Source organism: Chelonoidis abingdonii, chromosome 5, assembly GCF_003597395.2.
Source record: "Chelonoidis abingdonii isolate Lonesome George chromosome 5, CheloAbing_2.0, whole genome shotgun sequence".
NCBI lineage: Eukaryota > Metazoa > Chordata > Testudines > Testudinidae > Chelonoidis > Chelonoidis abingdonii.
In genome coordinates this window covers 46,375,261-46,394,700 of record NC_133773.1, presented here as the reverse complement: position 1 = coordinate 46,394,700, position 19,440 = coordinate 46,375,261, and the positions used below count along the sequence as shown (strand labels likewise).

Genomic DNA, 19,440 nt, shown 5'->3' with positions numbered 1-19,440 from the left:
TTTTTTTTTTTTTTATATATAATGGGTGTTACCATACACACTCTAACTAGAGTGATCAGTTAAGGTGAGCTATTACCACCAGGAGAGAAAAAAACTTTTTGTAGTGGTAATCAAAATGGTCCATTTGCAGCAGTTGACAAGTTGTGAGGCACAGTAGTAGCGGGGGGAAATAAACATGGGGAAATAGTTTTGCGGATACAGACTAACGGCTGCTACTCTGAAACCTTCCAGGACGAGAAGCAGAGAACACCATATTTTTTTGAAATTACAGAAACCCACCACAGAAATCCTAAAAAGATAATGTAAGACAGATATAGATAAAGGGAATGCTTGAGCTATCTATTTTCACATGAAACAAATTAGATAACTAATTTCTTGTCAAACATTTTTATTTAATCAAATCAGCATTCTCCATTGGAAAAGTTTCAACCCACACTAGCCCATACCAAAACAGCTTTACTTATTAAAGTGATCAAATCTGCTAGAGCACATTCACCTGTTTGTCTTTATCCAGTCCGGACATGAAAATCTGTTTGTATTTGTCCTTAAAAGCAAAGTTTAGAGCCTGTGTTGGAAAATATCGGATAACGTTTGCCAAATTGCCACGCCAGAAGCTCAAAAATCCTGTAGCAGAAAACAGATTATTAAATTACATTTACAATGTTTGTATTATATTACCCTGAACAGTTTATATTACATTACTGTTGTTTCTAGTTTATGATGAGTTGTAAAAGTGGCCAAAAAAATTCCTATGGCACTGGAAATCTGAACTTTTTTCTAACACTAACCAACAGATGTCTGTATTAGTACCCAACAGTGAGAAATCTCAACTCTTGAGACCACAAGAGAAATGATAGTAACTCTCAGAAATGAAGGTTCCTAACTTCCTTACCTCTTAAATAAAATTTTTGATACATGTTTTTAATGTGTGTGAAAAAATCTCCTAACTCTTCACTGGGATATATATAGCAATCATGTTCTTTATCTCATTTAAGTGTGGCTGCATGTGTATTTTAATCACTACAGAAGGAGCTCAGGCTCTCTATACATAGAATGATGAAATGTTTATGAAACATAGTGGGAATTCAGCATGTACAATGACCTTTTATCATTAGATTCCTATATACATTAAAAAAATATCCCTTTGGACAATATAATTAAGTTGTTAAGGAGACAGGTGAGTGTGTCAACTTACAGCACTATCAAGGTGCAAATCCCATCTGTATGTATGGAATTCTATTTGATATGTGGAGAAGTTTGCATGGAGTCCATTTGTACAATGAGTGTCTCTAACCAGTGCTGTTAGTTTTCTCAGGGCAATGTTGCCAAAATGACTCCCCCAATATCAAGATAGTGTCCAGCAGAATGAAGCCACAATATTCACTGAGGCTTTTGGGAACTACTGTAATACAAATAAAATAATGATAACAGCAATAACCTTCTAGATAAGAAGGCATGTAAATAACCTACTGGTGGGTTTTTATGGTAGCAGGATCACTTTGGGTGAGCTTCCTAACCAAAACTCCTGTAACACCAAAATCTTTTCTGGAAAGGCTGTCAGTGGAGCCCATCCCATAGCAAGAATATACACGTGCACTTTAGCTACCTAACTGAAGGGCACAAAATCAACTGACTTACTTAAGGCCGATGAATGGGAAGCTGTCTCTGGTAAGAGAGGGACATAACCCTCCATTTCTGCAGCATTTAAGCCGTAACTTTAAGTTTCTAACCTTCCAATTGTGAACTAAATGTCATTATTGTCTTGCTGACAACCTGGATTACTCCTGACTGTTGCAGTTCCACAGAACACTTTAGGGTGGAATGGGACAAACCACCATCTTGCCAGCTTCAAGCATTCAAAAATCATGAGTCAGGCCCCCAAACTTCATGAGATTGGCTTAAAAATCATGAGAAAGAGGCAGGGAGAGGGGAAAGACTCCCCACTGCTTGTCCCTCTCAGCTGCCACCTTTCCACTGCCATCAGTGGCCCACAGCTCCCAAAGAGGCCCCAAGCAGGTGTGAAGCAGAGTGAATGTAATGTCTGGAAACCGGGCTGTTAGTGAAGACAGCTTGTATCTGAGCGTAATGATTTTAATACACTGTAATTCATAATAATGTAACTATATAGTTCATTACTATTTTAATGATGATGTTAAGATACCAATGATAGACACATATTCAATAAGTAGAATATGTAAAGTGCATAAAAGTGCTGAAAATTGCCAGTTGGTGGGAGCTGAGCCCCCCCAAACATACATACACCTTGACCTTAAGGCAGGAGGGGGCAGAAAGGAGTGAGTGGGAAGCCCTCAGGGAAGGGGACCTAGGGAGAGGGGGCAAAGTGGGGGCAGGAAGTGGTGGGGTGGAATGGGGCCAGAGTCCTGGGGGAGAGGGCAGAGCTGGGATGGGGCACCCACTGGCAAAACCAAAAGTCAGCACTTATGATGGGATAGGGAAGAGAAGGGTATAGAGGAAGTGGGGGCCCAGCATGTGGATCCCCTTGGCAGCAGCTTGGGCTCCCCTGCTAAGCAGGCCCATCAAGCCCTCACCCTTACAAGCCCCACCTCCCTTGCATCTGTAGCACCTTGATGAGCCCCCTCAGACACCCTCTCCACTGAGCCCCAGCCAACTACCCCTCCCCCCAAGCTCCAACCACTTTCACTTGGTCCCCCATGTAGAATCCCATTGCCCTTGCACCTGGAACCTCCCTGTGCATCCAGATCCCCCACTGAGCTGCCTGCTGTCAGACTGCCCCACACAGAACCCTCTTACCCCCATCGGGATCCCTGCACACTAAGTCCCTCTGGATCCTGCTGGCAGGCTGAGCCTCCCTGCCCACATCTGGTGCACCTGGCACAAAAGGGACAGGGCCGCAGGGTGTTTCTGTGGCAGGCGTGGCCCTTGTGCTGTGTCAGGTCAGCTTCAGCCTCACTGCCCCAGGGGGGTGGAGGAGGCTGCAGGATATTCTCCCACCTCAGTGGCATGTGCTCCTCGCTGCCATGGTGGAGCTTCCACATTTATTTATTGTAAAAAAAAAAATTTGCAGAATTTTAAAATATTATGCACAGAATTTGATGCAGAATTCCCTCGGGAATATGGGGCCCAGGACAGCTGTGATGGTGGGACTGTGAAGGGAGTGCTGAACAGTAGGGGATCTGTGGGTGGGGAGCTGGGCAAAAGTGTGCAGGGTGCGTGAAATTGTGGTGGGAGGTCAGCAGGGGGCATCTCTGGGCAGGGGGTGCTGGGCATAGGGATCTGTGGAGGAGTCTCTGGGTGAAGGGTAACCCATAAATATGTGAACACACACTTTTGCCAGTACAGCATGTGAAGATGTGTCTGTAGATTAAACAAAGTGTCACTTCCGATTTTTCTATTATTTTTTGATTTATAAAATACACTCAATTAAAATTGCTGAGTGTATGTACATAATTTTGTATACAACAGTGTTTCCTCAGAAAAAGGCAATAGTAGTAATCAATTGAAAAAGCACAGTCAGTGAGGGAATCCTCAACTTCATTCCAGCAAGAAAAACAGAAGTCAAAGTAGGACATGGTGAACTGAGGCCTGCTGGAAAAGGAAGTGCGTGTGGGGGGCAACAAGATGTGGGTGGGTTTGGTGAAGAGGTGCTTGGAGTGAAGGGACTGGTGGTGAAGTGGGTGAGGTGGACCCTGGAGCAGCAGGGAAGGGCTATCAGTGCTCTTTTCTGACCTTGTATTGTGGCTGCTGCCTGCTCTTCTCCTGCTGGCTGCAAGCCAGTAAGGGAGCAGAGGAAGAGAAGGCAGCCTGCACACCAGGCATCAGATCATCATCTAGTGGCCGGGGGCTGAGCTACCAGGGAACCCCTGCCAAATATCTTCAACTACACCTCTACCTCGATATAACGTGACCTGATATAACACAAATTCGGATATAACGCAGTAAAGCAGTGCTCTGGGCAGGTGGGGCTGCGCGCTCTGGCGGATCAAAGCAAGTTTGATATAACTTGGTTTCACCTATAATGTGGTAAGATTTTTTGGCTCCCAATGACAGCGTTATATCGAGGTAGAGGTGTATGCTGGATGTATGAAATGCCAGTAGAAATAATTGCATGACAAGAGTGATAAATGAAGGCGTGTAATGAGAGATGCATGACTCCTGGAAACCCTAGATTTGGAAGAGGGTGTGGATAGAACGAGATTGTGTGTGGGGAATATACGTGGTGCTCCATGTAGAGGCACACAAAATAGAGCGTTATGAGGACAGGAGGAGGGTGGGGTTTACATACCCTGCTTGTTGGGGATGCGCACGAAGCAGGGGACAGAGGTTGCTGGGGGTCCATATCCTGCTCGTTGGGGATACGCACAAAGCAGGGGGCAGGGGTTGCCAGGGGTCCATACCCTACTCCTTGAAGATGCGCATGAAGCGGGGGACAGGGGGTGCTGGAGGTCCATACCCTGCTCCTAGGGGATGCGCACGAAGCAGGGGACAGGGGTTGCCGGGGGTCCGTACCCTGCTCCTTGGGGATGCGCCCAAAGTGGGGGCAGGAGGTGCCAGGGGTCCATACCCTGCTCCTTGGGGATGTGCACGAAGCAGGGGCAGGGGACGCCGGGGGTCCATACCCTGCTCCTTGGGGATGCACATGAAGTAAGGGACAGGGGGCGCCGGGGGTCCGTACCCTGCTCCTTGGGGATGCGCCCGAAGCGGGGGCAGGGGGCGCCGGGGGTCCGTACCCTGCTCCTTGGGGATGCGCCCGAAGCGGGGGCAGGGGGCGCCGGGGGTCCGTACCCTGCTCCTTGGGGATGCGCCCGAAGCGGGGGCAGGGGGCGCCGGGGGTCCGTACCCTGCTCCTTGGGGATGCGCCCGAAGCGGGGGCAGGGGGCGCCGGGGGTCCGTACCCTGCTCCTTGGGGATGCGCCCGAAGCGGGGGCAGGGGGCGCCGGGGGTCCGTACCCTGCTCCTTGGGGATGCGCACGAAGCAGTCTATCATGCCCTTGTACCGCTGGTCAGCACGGATCTGCTTGGATGAGGCCTGCACCTGCAGCAGCAGCTTCACCCGCTCGATGGGTGCAACCGTGGTCTTGGAGATGGCGGCTGCGATGCCCCCAGCCATCAGGTCAGCCCCGAAGGAGATGGGGTCGAAGAGCTGCTGGTTCTCCGAGGCCTGCATGACACAGAGAGGAGAAGGCCAGCGGCACTGGCTGGGATGGGGCAGGAGCTCCAGGCAGCAGGCTCCTCCCAGCAGGCCAAGGCCAACTGCCACTGCTCAGAACCCGCCCTTGCAGGTCACATGAGCTAACCACACTGCAGCCAGCCGCCTAGGGGCATAAAGGGAGCCAGGGAGAGGGGCTGGAGCTAGGTGGCTGGGCCTGAGACCTGGAACCTGGAAGTGAGGAACTGGAGCTGGGCTGGCCGCAGGCTGGAGCTAGGCAACAAGGACTGACTGAGGAACCAGGGCTGGGGAGCTCCTGAAATGATCAAAGTCGTGCTGGGAAAACCTTTTCCTGCCCAGCAGAGAAAGTGTCAACCAATGATCAAGGGTTCCCTGGACAGCACAGTGCTTCTCATGTGGAGCTGCACGAGCCAGGCATCATGTTAACTCAGAGATTTACCAAGATCCAGCACCCAAAGAACCTTATCTCTGCTCCTGAATTTGTGTTCCTGTTTTACTGCCTGATCCAATTACCATGAAAATCAATGACTTTGACTTTACACTACAGTAGTGTTTTTGTGGGGTACTCTGGAGCCTGCTGTGATAGTACAATGATCTCACCAGATTAATAGAAAAACTCAGAAATAGATGGAGTGTAGGGAATTTGTCACCCTTTAAAAAAGTTCTTAAATGAGGCAGAAGTGGAATGTGAAGCAGATTAAAGGCAATTTCTAAATCTTGGGCAGGAATCGATTGCAATTTGGGTGCCTACCTAGGGGCTCAAGTGGATGTTGAACACACAGGAATTTTCAAAGCTGGTGTTTGTCTGCATCCATGTTGGTTGAGCAGAAGGGACCAGATTTTTAAAGGTCCCTAAAGGTGCTGCTTTTGAAAACCCCATTAGGCACCTGTGTGCATCTTTAGGCACCTACATACCTTTTACAAATCTGTCCCCTTGTGATCAGTGGGATTTTCAGAAGCACCCATGCAAATATCCTAGATGCTCTGACCTGAGGAGCAATTCCAATTAGGTGCATTTTAGCATAGGTAAAATAGCACTTTTCATATGCTAATGATACATGGGTGCCCCATAGTGAAAAGTGTAAAAGCAGGCTATTTTCAGACACTATTGGGATGTGAGCAAAGTCACCTTGTGAATATCAAGCATAATAATAATAATAGTAATAATAGGCTGCCATTGGAGTCAGGCTACTAGACAAGCTGGTCAGAATCCATTATGTTTGTATCACATGCTATTCTGAAAGCTCAAGATCACTTTCTTAATGATCCCTAGGTTTTAGGCTTTTCAGATATGATTGTCTCTATAGTGACATGAAACCAAAGTCCTTTCGTAGTGTTTGCTCCTGAAAGGGCCTGTTTGTAAGGTACTTTCCTTATGTTTCAAATGATCATTGGTTTGCTGCATTTTCATTACAAGTCTCTGAATATGGGGCAGTTTGGGAGGCTTTGTATCATTCCTGAGGTGTATGATCCATTTTTATTTTACTATCAGTTGGTACAACTATGAAACTTCTTAGGCTTATGTGTACTATCATCATTTGCATAGCTTGTGCAATAGAAACTAAGCAACATTCTTAATGTTCTGAGACTTTTCACCGAGCTATGCATGGGAGCTTTGAAGTTTATGACTGGACTAGAAAAAAAACATCCTAATTCACTGATTAAAATTTGCATTAACTGGACACGCCCGTGTTATGAATTGTCATTTTCTATAGATTAGAATTGGTACACCACTATATTATCCAATGAGCTTTAATTAACTAAGCCTTACGTTCTTGCTTACAACAGTCTCAAATAGCATTAACATATATGCCTTCGTATTTATACCTTCCAATAGTGTATGCTTCATAAGTTCTATGAAATATCGCAGGTGCAGCACTGACCCCAAAGGATAATTTGTGGGAGGAAAAAACTTAATCAAATGGTATTTTGAATGTGTAAATCTTGACTCTTTGATTATTGAGCTTCCACTGCTAAAGCCACACAATGTCTCTCTTTCAGAAGTAACAAGCACTTGCCATTTCATTCACTAGCAGTATGTCTTTTATTGTCTCTACAGCAGGGCATAAGAGAGGAGGTAGATAGGTAGGCTTGGCAACAGGGTCAAGGGAACTAGAAAACCAATACTTGGTGGCCCACTAATCTCTGCAGCAGAACTGTGCCTTATGAAGCATGCAAGAAAGAGAGACTGCAGTTGGGAACCTAAAGATATAATGGAACAGGGAACAATGCAATGCTGTATGTATTGATCCACTAACAAATAATGCTGTGCTGAATAGCATGGAAGAAAGGCTGTTAAATCTCTATCCCATTCTGGGCTAGCCTATAATCATTTTAATCAGCAAGTGGACTTCCCAGCAACTCTCTGAAAGCTGTTGAAAGCTGCCTGCCTCCTGCTACCAGAAAGCAGGGAGTAACAGCCCAGAAAACCAAAGTTGCTGTTTGAGCTGTTTGTCAGGTTCTTTCACAATCAGCTGCTCATATAAAGATTGCTTCACTTATGTCTATTTCAATTTACAAGCCAGACACATCTATTCCTCTTAGGTTTACTATTAGTAAACCTAGATTTTTAAAAGTGATTTTTACTACCTTTCCCCCCAAGTTCCTGAAACTATTCTGGCTGATGAAGGTATCAACCAAAGGGGAACCACCCATGTTTTTGTTTTTTAAAACAGTCAAACATTTTGCTTGTTCATGGATTTAAATACTATTTCTAAATGCTATTTCTTTTCTATTTCCTATATTTTCTTGTAATCTAATCATTTAAACCTTGGCACTGCACCAAATGGTTGCATATCTGCTCCCCTGTAAAGATTTCTATAAGAAACTGTATAAAGGCAATGAGGGAGGATCACATTTCTATTGTGGCATGAAACTTGAGTTCTGACTCCTTTAGTAGCTGCTTTCCATTTCTTTTCCTTTTGTCATCAACTTCATGTACCCTGATTCATAGCTATAAATTTCCCCACAGTTACAAAAGCCAAGAGCTGCACTGAATATATCTGATAAAGATCTTCCCTGCTGTGTTCTATAGGAAATAATATCCTCCCCTCCTTTAGGGCCCTCCTTAAAACATGCTTCTAAAAATCTACAAAACCTAGTTCTGTTCTTAGAGCAGTATTAACAAATTAGCAATAAAAACTCTCTAACAAAAACTGAGCATTTAACAAATTCCATACTAATTTCAGCACTCAGTCACAAACTTGCTGTTGCATTTCACCTCCTTGCCCCCCTGGTCTGCACAAGGTCTGTTTAGATTGCACACTCTTCAGAGCAGAGACTTTGTCTGAGTCTTGTAGAGCACTTAGCAGGCTTTGGGTGCTATGAAACCCCATCCTTCATAAGGGAAAAATATGATGTAAATATCAGCAACAATTCCCTTGTTTAACTGCCATTTTCAGCTTTTTCTGAGTGTGCAGATGACTGAAAATGCCTTTTAACTTGCGAGTGTACACAGGATGCTGGTTTTAATGTGTCAGATTCTTCACTAGTTCTGGAATAGGTAGAGATTAACTATACTATTATCATCTTTACTTCTTTGTTGCAGAGACGAAGCTGAGTATTATCTACTGCAACATAGGGGACACATCTATTCTTTACCTGGAATGTTGTGGCTAGGATTTTTCCATACTATTTCTTTTTGAATTTGTCTAATTAGTTTGTAGGAAATGCTTATAACTGACTGGTATTTTCAACAGGATAGACATTTTACATCAACAATTTACACCAATAGTTTAGGGGTATCATAGTGCAGTTAATTATTATACAATTATTAAAACAGTCCAGAGCTCCATATGGCTTTCACTTCCATCTCCAACAGATACCAAAAGGCAATACATACGCCAACTTAAGCAAACTTTCATTCTAACACAAAATCTTAACAAGTATTAAAGCAAAGTAACTTCCAAAATGCACGGAATGTGAAAAGCATATGAGGTCACAGTTAAGGTTCCGCATTACAGTGCATGGTTGTTAAAGCTGGGGTATCTACTGCCTAGAGGTATCTGCTGGGGAAGGAAGTGAAAGCTTTATGGAACACTGAGTTCGGTATTGACGGTGCTGTAGCTAACATGAAGGTAGAAAGGAATGCAGTGGTCTTTCACTGTAACTTCTTATTTCCATGCTTTTAAATTTTGAGTAGATGGGGTGTGTCCTGTTGAAGTCTTAATCTTAAATGTACTTTTTGTTTGGTAATATGACACGGAACATGCCACAAATGTGAACAGCAGTTAAAAAAGTTATTACATAGGCAGCCATCTAAAGGTAGCTCATTGTCTTGCTAAATGGAGATCAGACTGTGCTGTAAGCTTGGTTCTCTGCGCCTGGGCTAGCAGGTGTTAGAAAGCAGCATAGTTAGCCTGAGGGTTTTTTTAGGGAGTGACTTGCTTCACTTGTACAACTTTAATTATTATCCCAGTAATGGATTCCAAAGAGCTTTATGTCTCGGCTATGGCTGGACTCAGGGGTGATCCCCATGACATGGGTGGAGCTGGGTATAAATGGGGAACATCCCACAAATAACTAAAAGGATAAGGCAAATGGAAACTGAGCTAATAGTTAAAAGAAGGCCTTTCCTGTTTACATAAGTTTTATAATGCAGCTACAGTTTGCAATAATCAACTAAATACTGAAGACACATTTTATGCACCTCTACAAAATGCTGAGATACGTATTATGAAGAATATCTTATAGAAAAACCCTGTTCCAATTGTTTTCCAGCAGGACCCACAATATCAGCACATTTGAAAGAGTGTAATCAGATGAAGGATTATATTTTAACTTTTATTTAGCTCAGGCACAGTCTTGTATACCAGCAAATAATTATGGAACTATTTGTCTTACTGAGCTAATACTTGAATTTTCCCTGTTTCTGTACAGAGTATGTTTAAATTTATTCAGTACAACAACTGTGGCCAGATTTTTAAATGTATTTAGGTGCCTACCTCCCATTGGTTTGGGAGTTAGGCACCTAAATACCTTTAAAAATTTGATGGATGGTCATCAACGGGGCTTCTTCACCTGGAAGCAGTGCAGTAAATATGGTTTTCCTTTTTTCTAAGCTCCTTCTTCCATATGCAAAACAATCCCTCATACAGTTTAAGACTCAGGCCATGGCTACACTTACAGCTGTACAGCGCTGGGAGTTAAAGCTGTCTTCATACAGCTGTGTAGGGAAAGCGCTGCACTGTGGCCACACTGACAGCTACCAGCGCTGCAGTGTGGCGGCATTTGCAGCGCTGTTGGGAGTGGGGCATTGTGGGCAGCTATCCCACAGAGCACCTCATCCCATTTTGGTGCTGTGGGTTGTGGGAAGGGGACGGAAGGGTGTGGATCATTTCGCTTCCTGTCGCAACGCCCCGTGATGCATCGCTTCACATCCGAGCACTCACAGTTTTTCCGTCCATGTTTGGCGCCATTGTGAGTCTCTGTGCAGTGCGATTTCTGTGGGAAATGGAGCCTGAGCTGCTGAGGACTTTGCTGATGACTGTCGCCAGCACATCACGTTTGGCAGTTGAGCTATTCCTTCAGCTCCAAAGTGACAGCGAGGAGTCTGACGATGATATCGAGTCACCTGACACATGTGACACTAAATTGCTTGTGGCATTCATGGAAATGCTCAGCACCAGGGAACGCCGCTTTTGGGCTCAGGAAACAAGCACTGAGTAGTGGGATCACATTGTCATGGAAGTCTGGGATGACGAGCAGTGGCTGCAGAACTTTTGGATGAGAAAAGCCACTTTCATGGAACTGTGAGAGGAGCTTGCCCCCACCCTGTGGCGCAAGGACATGAGATTGAGAGCTGCCCTGCCAGTGGAGAAGCAGGTGGCTATTGCAATCTGGAAGCTGGCAACTCCAGACAGCTACTGATCGGTTGCAAACCAGTTTGGAGTGGGAAAGTCGACCATTGGAATCGTGTGGATGCAAGTTTGCAGGGCCATTAATCACATCCAGCTAAGAAGAACCGTGACTCTGGGGAACATGCAGGACATTCTGGATGGCTTTGCACAAATGGGTTTCCCTAACTGTGGAGGGGCGATAGATGGGACGCATATTCCTATTCTGGCACCACCCCACCTAGCATCCGAGTACATTAATCGGAAGGGGTATTTCTCTATGGTTCTCCAGGCGCTTGTGGATCACCGTGGGGGCGTTTCATTGACATTTAACACAGGCTGGCCTGGAAAGGTGCATGATGCACGCATCTTTCGGAACAGTGGCCTGTTCAGGAAGCTGCAGGCCGGGACTTTTTTCCCAGACCGGAAGATCACAGTAGGGGACGTCGAAATGCCCATTGTGATCCTTGGAGACCCCGCTTACCCGTTAATGCCTTGGCTCATGAAACCGTATACAGGGAAGCTTGACAGGAGCAAGGACCGGTTCAACTACAGGCTGAGCCGGTGCAGAATGACTGTGGAGTGTGCTTTTGGCCATTTAAAAAGGGCGCTGGAGATCTCTGTATGGGAAGCTAGACTTGGGGGAAAGCAGCATCCCTGCGGTTATATCCGCGTGCTGTACCCTCCATAATATTTGTGAAGGGAAGGGTGAAACATTCAGTCAGGAATGGACCTCCGAGGTTCAACGCCTGGAGGCTGAATTTGCACAGCCAGAGAGCAGGGCTACTAGAGAGGCCCAGCACAGGGCTACAAGGATTAGGGATGCCTTGAGGGAGGAATTTGAGGCTGAAAACCAACAGTAATGTTTGGTGCCTTGCACGGGAGTGAAGTGCAGTGGTTACAATGTTAGTAGGAATCTGTTTTCCTAAAATGATTTGCAGTGCCTGTTTTTTCTTTCCTGGGCTATGGTATCTTTCACTTTCTGCAATAATAAAGACTGTTTTCAAAGCCAAGAATTCATTTATTGAAAAGAAAATAACTTTATTGACAGACACACAACATTTTGGGAACCTAAAAGGGCAGGGGGTGGGGTGGTGAACTGTACAGTCACAGGTTTGAATATGTCCTGTCTGGAGTGCTGTGCAATGACTGCTGCACTTCAGGATGAAAATACTGCATGGTGATGGGGGTTGAGTGCAGAGGGTAAGGGTCGTAGTTCTCAGGGCTGGTTGGTGAACGTACAGGTGTTGGGGCAGCTGGTGGTGGTAAGAACCTGGATGCTGGAGAAGGGGGTTTGGAGCTGACATTGGGGCACAAGGGAAAGAGCTTTGGGACGGGGGGGGGGGCAGCGGCACGGTAGTGCTCTGCCTGCATGGCTACGAGTGACTGGATAGAGTCCGTTTGGCGCGCCAGGATGCTTATCAGCTGCTTTGTGCTTTTCTTCTTAGCCGCTGCGTTTCTCTGGCGGAGCCCTGCTTTCCCTTTCCCAGTCCAGTCCTGCAGTTTTTTACTCTCTCTGGCAGAGTGATCCATAACTGCTTTCAGCATGTCTTCTTTGCTTTTTTGCGGCTTCTTCCTGAGGTTTTGTAGCCTCTGCCAGTGGATCTGATACGGGCAGTCCAGTAGTCAAGGACACTGTTCGAAAGACAAAAATGGCAACAGTTAACAACAGGCAGCATTGTTTATAATCTCACCCAGACAGTTATTCCCACACAGTTGAAGGAGTTTACAGTCTTCACTTTAGCATACTTTTCCCATACCAAACAGAGCGCACCTATAACCCACAGGAGGCCCCGAAATGGTGAGTAAGGGGGATGATTGCTTCAGGGAGATGTGCAGGGTTTTTCTGTGCATGGGGAAAGCAAACTGCAGGGGGCACCTACACTGAACACTCTCCCAACATTTTCCACAGGAGTTAATCCTGGAAGATATCTCGCTGCTGCGGGTCACCTGGGAAGAGCGGGAGGGTCTTCTACAGCAATGCGGATTCCGCCCTGGCCCCTATGCAGCTTGCCTGTGTGCAGCAATGGTCCCCCCACCCTCGCGGCACAGTGCGCGGACACGTTAGCCTGACTGGGACAAGGACCACAGTGGCTCTCCCTATAAACTTGCGCAAGCGCATTGCCCACGCTCTGGCTGAAACTTTTGAAGAGATTACCAAGGCCAATTACCGCGACGTGATAGACCACATCAATGGGCTATTCCACATCTAGCATGCATGCATGCAGCCCTAACCCCCCTCCTCTCCCGAAACATTTCCATCCTGAAAAAAAAGCTGCTTACCGGGAACCCGCTCCTCTGCTTGTCTTTCACAACAAGTACCGGCTGCTGCGACTGGCTACCTTCCTCCTGGCTTGAGAAGAGCTCCTGGCTGCATGCCTCCTGGGACTCCGGGGTGTCTCTCCCCCACCCCAGTACCCTCACTCTCGGTTTCCTCCCCCCCTCCTCCTCCTTTCCCTCTCTCCCCCTCCCCCCCGGCTGAAGTGTCCATCGTGGTCGTCGGATTGGCAGTGGGGTCACCCCCAAGTATCGCGTCCAGCTCCTTGTAAAAATGGCAGGTCGTGGGGGCAGCACCAGAGCGGCAGTTTCCCTCGCGGGCTTTGCAATAGGCACTCCGCAGCTCCTTTACTTTAACCTGCACTGCACCGCGTCCCGGTCATGGCCCTTTCCAGCATGGCCCTTGAGATATCTGCCCATAGGTATCGTAATTCCTACGGCTGGAGCGCAGCTGTGACTGCACAGCTTCCTCACCCCAAACACTGATGAGGTCAGCAACTCGCCATTGCTCCATGCTGGGGCTCGTTTGGTGCGTGGAGACATGGTCACCTGGAAAGATTCACTGATTGATTGCACTCCACACCTGGCTGAGCAAACGGGAAAGGGATTTTTAAAATTCCTGGGGCATTTAAAGGGCGGGTCACCTGAGGCAAGGGCAGTAGAGTGCAAACTGATGAGCAGAGTGGCTGAAGAGGCATTCTGGGATACCTCCTAATACCCTGGAGGCCAATTACAGTGCTTTTGATGGCCACACTTGTGGAGCAGCGTTGCATCACCAGCGCTGCAATCCTTATATCCCAAGCAGAGCAGAAGTACAGCCAGCGCTGCAATCAGGGAGATGCAGCACTGTATGTGCCTTGCAAGTGTGGACGGTGAGTAAGTTGCAGCGCTGGTGGTGGGTTTACAGTGCTCCAACTCTCCAGTGCAGCCAAGGCCTAAGTAGTTTTGAAGCATTTTGCCTTTCCAAAATGCTGTACACACCTCAGTAATAGTAGTACATGTACTTTACAAACAACAAAGTAAACCTCAAATCACATCTCTGTGGTGATCATCATTCTGCAGATGGGAAACACAGATGCAGAGAGATTAAGACCAATGTTTTCAAGATGGCCATTTTCACGAGTATCACTTACGTCTAGCAAAGACATGCTTCTGTTTGTATCCCTTCTTTTATTTCAGCGTACAAGTGCCTTATCTTTCCTAATATGAATTGATTTAGTTAAATTGGTACAATTTTCACATGCAGACAAGACCCAAGAAATATATTTGAAAGTGATAGTCAACTGCAATTGCCTTTGATTTCTTCAACATTTTTCTTCAGCTTGAGTTATCCAACCATACGGCTTAAAATGCAGCTTTAAGTTTCATCATGCACTTTAATAGCTTGCATTCTCTTGCCGGGCAAACCAAGAAAAGCAACCAGCGATGACAGAACCAGAAAGAACAATTCAGCTGTTGACATGGAATGTGATGAGATGCTCCCCAAGAAGCCAACACGAAGTGTTAGAGTGGGGGGTGGGGAGAAGAGACAAGGGGACTAAAAATATACATTCTAAATAAAACCAGCTTTTAAGAAAGTTGTTGAAAATAGCAGGTCCGTGAATTACACAACTTCCAACAGTTTGTAGGAAAGATGGACTTTGTAGAAGACACCTTGATTTTGCAAGAGTTGTGTTTCCATTTGCCTCATATGAATCTTTTTTATAGGATAGGGTATATGAAGAAAAATATCCTACTGTAAACCATAACAAGGCTAACCACATTAATATTGCCTAATGTGGCAAACCAGAAAATGGATGAGTGTGTACAAAAAATATAGAAGGCACAGTTTCCCCCCTACAAATATACAAATGTCTTTATTATAACAGCATCATCATAAAAATATTTATGTTCGTGCCTAGCTTTCAGAAACAAAACCGCCAGTTAAAGCCTTTTTTCATATACTTTCGTACCTTTTATACTTTTATAAAGATCAAAATTACTCTATAACAAATATAGTACTTTGTTATTTACAATGCTATTCATGAAATCTATTAAAATATCAATATTATTATAGCCCGTGGCTGCATGAAAGATCACAATGGATAAAAAAAGATAACATGCTAATTGTGTGTGTTTTGTAGCCCCTAATCCAGACGCTGTTGGTTTTCCTTTCATTTTGATTAACAGAGGACTACTAAAATCATCCACTGATTGTTCATTCCTCCAGAGCTTCATGTGCTTAAATTACCAGGGGAAGTTATGTTTTTTCCACTGCTGACTGCCATACTGTCTAGATATTTATCAAGTGTAATATCTTGCACTTGATGTTAAATATTGGACATTACTGGAATGTACTTTTATGCTATATTTTATGTAGTAAAGCTACACTCTGGGTAAGTAATTCCATCTTTTTATTAAGTCTCAGAGGGGTAGCCGTGTTAGTCTGGATCTGTAAAAGCAGCAAAGAATCCTGTGGCACCTTATAGGCTAACAGACGTTTTGGAGCATGAGCTTTTGTGGGTGAATACTCCCTTCGTCAGATGCATCTGACGAAGTAGGTATTCACCCACGAAAGCTCATCTTTTTATTCATTACGATCCATTCAACTGTATCTAAAATTAAATGTTTTTGGCTTCTCCCAAAAACATCATCTCCTATAGGTAGCTGATGTAGTAAATTAGCAATAACATGTTACTTCAGTGTTTAAAAGAGCTACTTCACAAGGCAGATTTTTTTTTTAAGCACTTCAAAAGAACATACAGAAGGGCGTCACGATTTACTCAGTTTCTGTTTATATTTAAGTGCTTTAGATGAATTCCAGCACTGTTCAGTACTGCTGCTTAGTCAGGCAGCACATCTACGTAGCTAAGCCAAAGGACAGTTTAAAAGCCAGTTCAACAGCAACTTCTGTGACTGAATCATGAAAACAGACATAAAACTCCTGAGGTTTTGGATGTAGGAAGAGTCTCCTGGAGAAAAACAAAAATCCAGTGTCAGAGGGAGGCAGTTACCATTCTAGAAATTCTATTTGTGTTTTACAAGATTTCAATAGCAAGTTGAAAGTAATTGCAAACCAAGACTAAAGATTTCCAGAAGTGTGGAAATCTATTTAGTTCCCATTTATTGGATATTTAAAAAAACTTAAATTTCACTTCTACTCAGTTTTCTTCAAGACTAAGGCAAAAGTTCTTCACGTTCTCAATATTCATTCCCATGATACTGGGTTCTTTGCAGTATTTCAAATCTCTGTGCTCTCAAGCTACACTCACAAGAGTGCTTGAGAAGAAAACTATATAGTATTCACATTCTTTAAAATGTAACATTGGGTTTTTTTCAGCAGGGACGTTCCTACATGTCAGCTGTCTGGTTGCCTACCAGGTGGGAACCGAAACCATTAAGTTATTAATATCTGAGCACAGTAGTTTTCTCCACAAGTGGTACTGAATTTAACCTGATGTCACGCACTGAGCATGCTGAGACTGGAAAACTGAAGCTTTTCTTAACAGGGCCAGTAACAGTTTAAACAGTACGCAGGATTTTAACCTTTTTAATCTTAATAGCATTACAGCATTATAGCAGCTCACACAAAGTAGCTACATACACTTATTTGTCTTCAGTAGTATATAGGAATTTTTCTTTTTTTCTTTTAAATATTTGAGTTGAAGGGAAATTGGCAGTACTATAATCAACATACTTTATAACAGAGATGAGAGTGGTTCAGGTGATCACAAGAATTTCTAAAATTATGATTCCAGACCAAATCCATTATTAATTAATTAATTAATTATTAGGTTATATTCACTCTAAATGCTTTAGAAACAAGAGTTTGTGCCACATACTGAAACGCGGTGTTGGGAAGATTATTCAACGGTAAGCCCATTTGTGGCCGTCTTCTCCCAAGGTAGCTGGGCAAAAGCCTTTACTATTGGCTTTATAGCTCCACAATTGAGGACACAACTTCAGTGAATCAATCACCCACAGTAAATAAACTCCAAGCCAGCCCCGTGCCCTTAATAATTTGTTGCTGGCACGTTGAAATTATGGCTCAATGGGAACCTCAGTCTTCTTTCTTTTTCTATCCTTCTAACAAGGACATCAAAGATAGAATGAAAGAGACAAAGAAGGAAAATTACTGTTGCTGATTAACAGATCATGATCCTAACTTCTGATTACTGAAGCTATAATACTGACAGTAAAGGCTGTGGCCTGCTAGGGTGGGAGAAGAAGGATGTAGACAAGTGGTGGTTATAGAATATGGCCTAATGCTGAGGACCTAAACAATTATAAAATTTGCTACAGTCATAACTGTTCAAGTTACACTATAATTATCTTCCCATGATAGAGTAGGTTTGATGTTTAATATTTACTTCACAAACTCTAGCACTGTGTGGTGCCAGGCTATACAAAAAAGCATGAGATGGTTGTGCAATAAGGACCACCCACCAGAACCCAACTGAAGATCAATTTGAAGATCACTTAAGAAAAGATCACTTAAGAAAAAATAATTAACACTTAATATAACCAACAAAAGGAAAGTAATTATAATCCATTTACAATGATAATGGCAGAGTTTAATTTCACGTGTTTGTATTTGAAAGCACATTGAAATAAAGACTGCTTTACAAAATGTTGCAAGTGGATTGGCAGTTTAATATCTCAGATATGTTCTCCCCCATAATAGTTAAATTTGTTCACTTCTCTTTTCATCCCCTCTGAATTTTGTGCATTTCCATCGTTTATTTCCCCATACCACTGAATAAGAGTTGTGCGCTGGAAGAGCAGCACAGGTCTGATTCACTTGCAAAGTGGGGACAGTGCAGAGGTCTGAGAGGTTAGAAGGAGAATAAAGTAAACACAAGATAGCGCAAGATACCAGAATATCAGCACATAGCTACGATAGCGGTGGCTGCTATAGAAAACTCTATGATAGAGAGATACATCTGAATTTAAACCTGAGTAAGTTTTTTTCTACTTACCCTACAACCCAGTAAGTCATAGTTGGTGGTGGTTTCTTCTGGTCAGTCCAGTTATCAGGGTAACACTCAAACAAAACCCCATGTTCTCTCACCAGATTGAGGTCAGAACTTGCTTTTCTGGAATCTGAATTGCTCCTACTGTCTGCATTTTTCTTTTTCTGAAAATAGCAAATTAAATGTTAATATAGCATGAAGTATTTTTTCTGCATAAACAGAAGGCTAATGAACTATAGTGTGATTCATTTGGGAGGAACAGGGAAGTTGTTGGTTCTGTGTGGGAGGATCTTGATATCACAATTACTATGTCCCGTAAAACAAGATTTGGAAGGTAAAATTAATTTCCTAATGTGTAGTTTTATTTTCTCCAAGTGGCTACACACAGTTCTGTTAGTTTGACAGAGATGGTCTTTCAGGGTTTGTTCCACATATTGGAGACGGATACAAGCTCTCTTTTGTGATTGTTTTTCCTCTCCAAACTGAATGCTCACTCTCCCTGCTAACACATATGAGGTAATACAGCCACACTGAGAAGCAAAGCATCCTGCCATAGCTAAGGAGAAGCAAGAATAACAACAAAGATGTGACAAAACAAATAACAGAAGTTAACATTGCACCAGAAAGGGATATTGGAATGAACTTGCTTAGACAGGAGTTTCTTTTTTAAATAAACAATTGAAATAGGCAGCAGTTTTAATAGCAGCAAGTTTAAAACAAACAGGAAGTATTTTTTCACACAACGCATAGTCAACCTGTGGAACTCCATGCCAGATGATTTTATGAAGGCCAAGACTATAACAGAGTTCAAAAAAGAACTAGATAAATTCATGGAGGATGGGTCCATCAATGCCAGAAGCTGGGAATGGAGGACAGGGGATGGATCACTTGATGATTACCTGTTCTGTTCATTCCCTCTGGGGCACCTGGCATTAACCACTGTCAGAAGACAGGATACTGGGCTAGATGGACCTTGTCTGACCTAATATGGCCATTCTTATGTTCTTAATACCTTACTAAAAACACTTTTTCTTTCTTGTTCTGAACATTCCATCAAAAAAGATTATTCTTCTGCTTTGCCAAGTCAGTAAGGATAACAAAATCTTTGTAGAAGTGCAGGATGTTTTCTCATTGAACAGCTGGCACCCACATGGAGAAGATAAAATTATATGCAAGGAAACTAATTTTCTCTTTCTCCTGACAGAAAGTACCCATTGTCCTGTTATTC

General features: G+C 44.0%; 2 protein-coding genes across 7 annotated transcripts in view; both read right to left on the bottom strand.

Annotated features, from left to right (window-relative positions):
* Nucleotides 1-5,146, bottom strand: part of SLC25A31 (solute carrier family 25 member 31) — a 14,772-nt gene extending 9,626 nt beyond the window's left edge. The window contains exons 1-2 of the mRNA XM_032806020.1: nucleotides 4,930-5,146; nucleotides 497-624 (exon numbers count right to left, since the gene is read on the bottom strand). Of these exons, the coding sequence (XP_032661911.1) occupies nucleotides 497-624; nucleotides 4,930-5,146 (345 nt within the window). The remainder of the gene's footprint in view (nucleotides 1-496; nucleotides 625-4,929) is intronic.
* Nucleotides 5,147-15,097: 9,951 nt separating this feature from the next.
* INTU (inturned planar cell polarity protein) overlaps nucleotides 15,098-19,440 on the bottom strand; it is a 116,746-nt gene continuing 112,403 nt past the window's right edge. For 5 of the 6 annotated variants that reach the window (XM_032806016.2, XM_032806015.2, XM_032806019.2 and 2 more), the window contains 2 exons: nucleotides 18,219-18,376; nucleotides 15,098-16,211 (listed from right to left, as the gene is read on the bottom strand). In XM_032806016.2, coding sequence (XP_032661907.1) covers nucleotides 16,100-16,211; nucleotides 18,219-18,376 — 270 coding nt within the window. In that variant the 3' untranslated portion in view covers nucleotides 15,098-16,099. Of the gene's footprint in view, nucleotides 16,212-17,896; nucleotides 18,067-18,218; nucleotides 18,377-19,440 lie in introns of those variants that run through there. The other variant, XM_032806017.2, reaches the window with a different exon arrangement.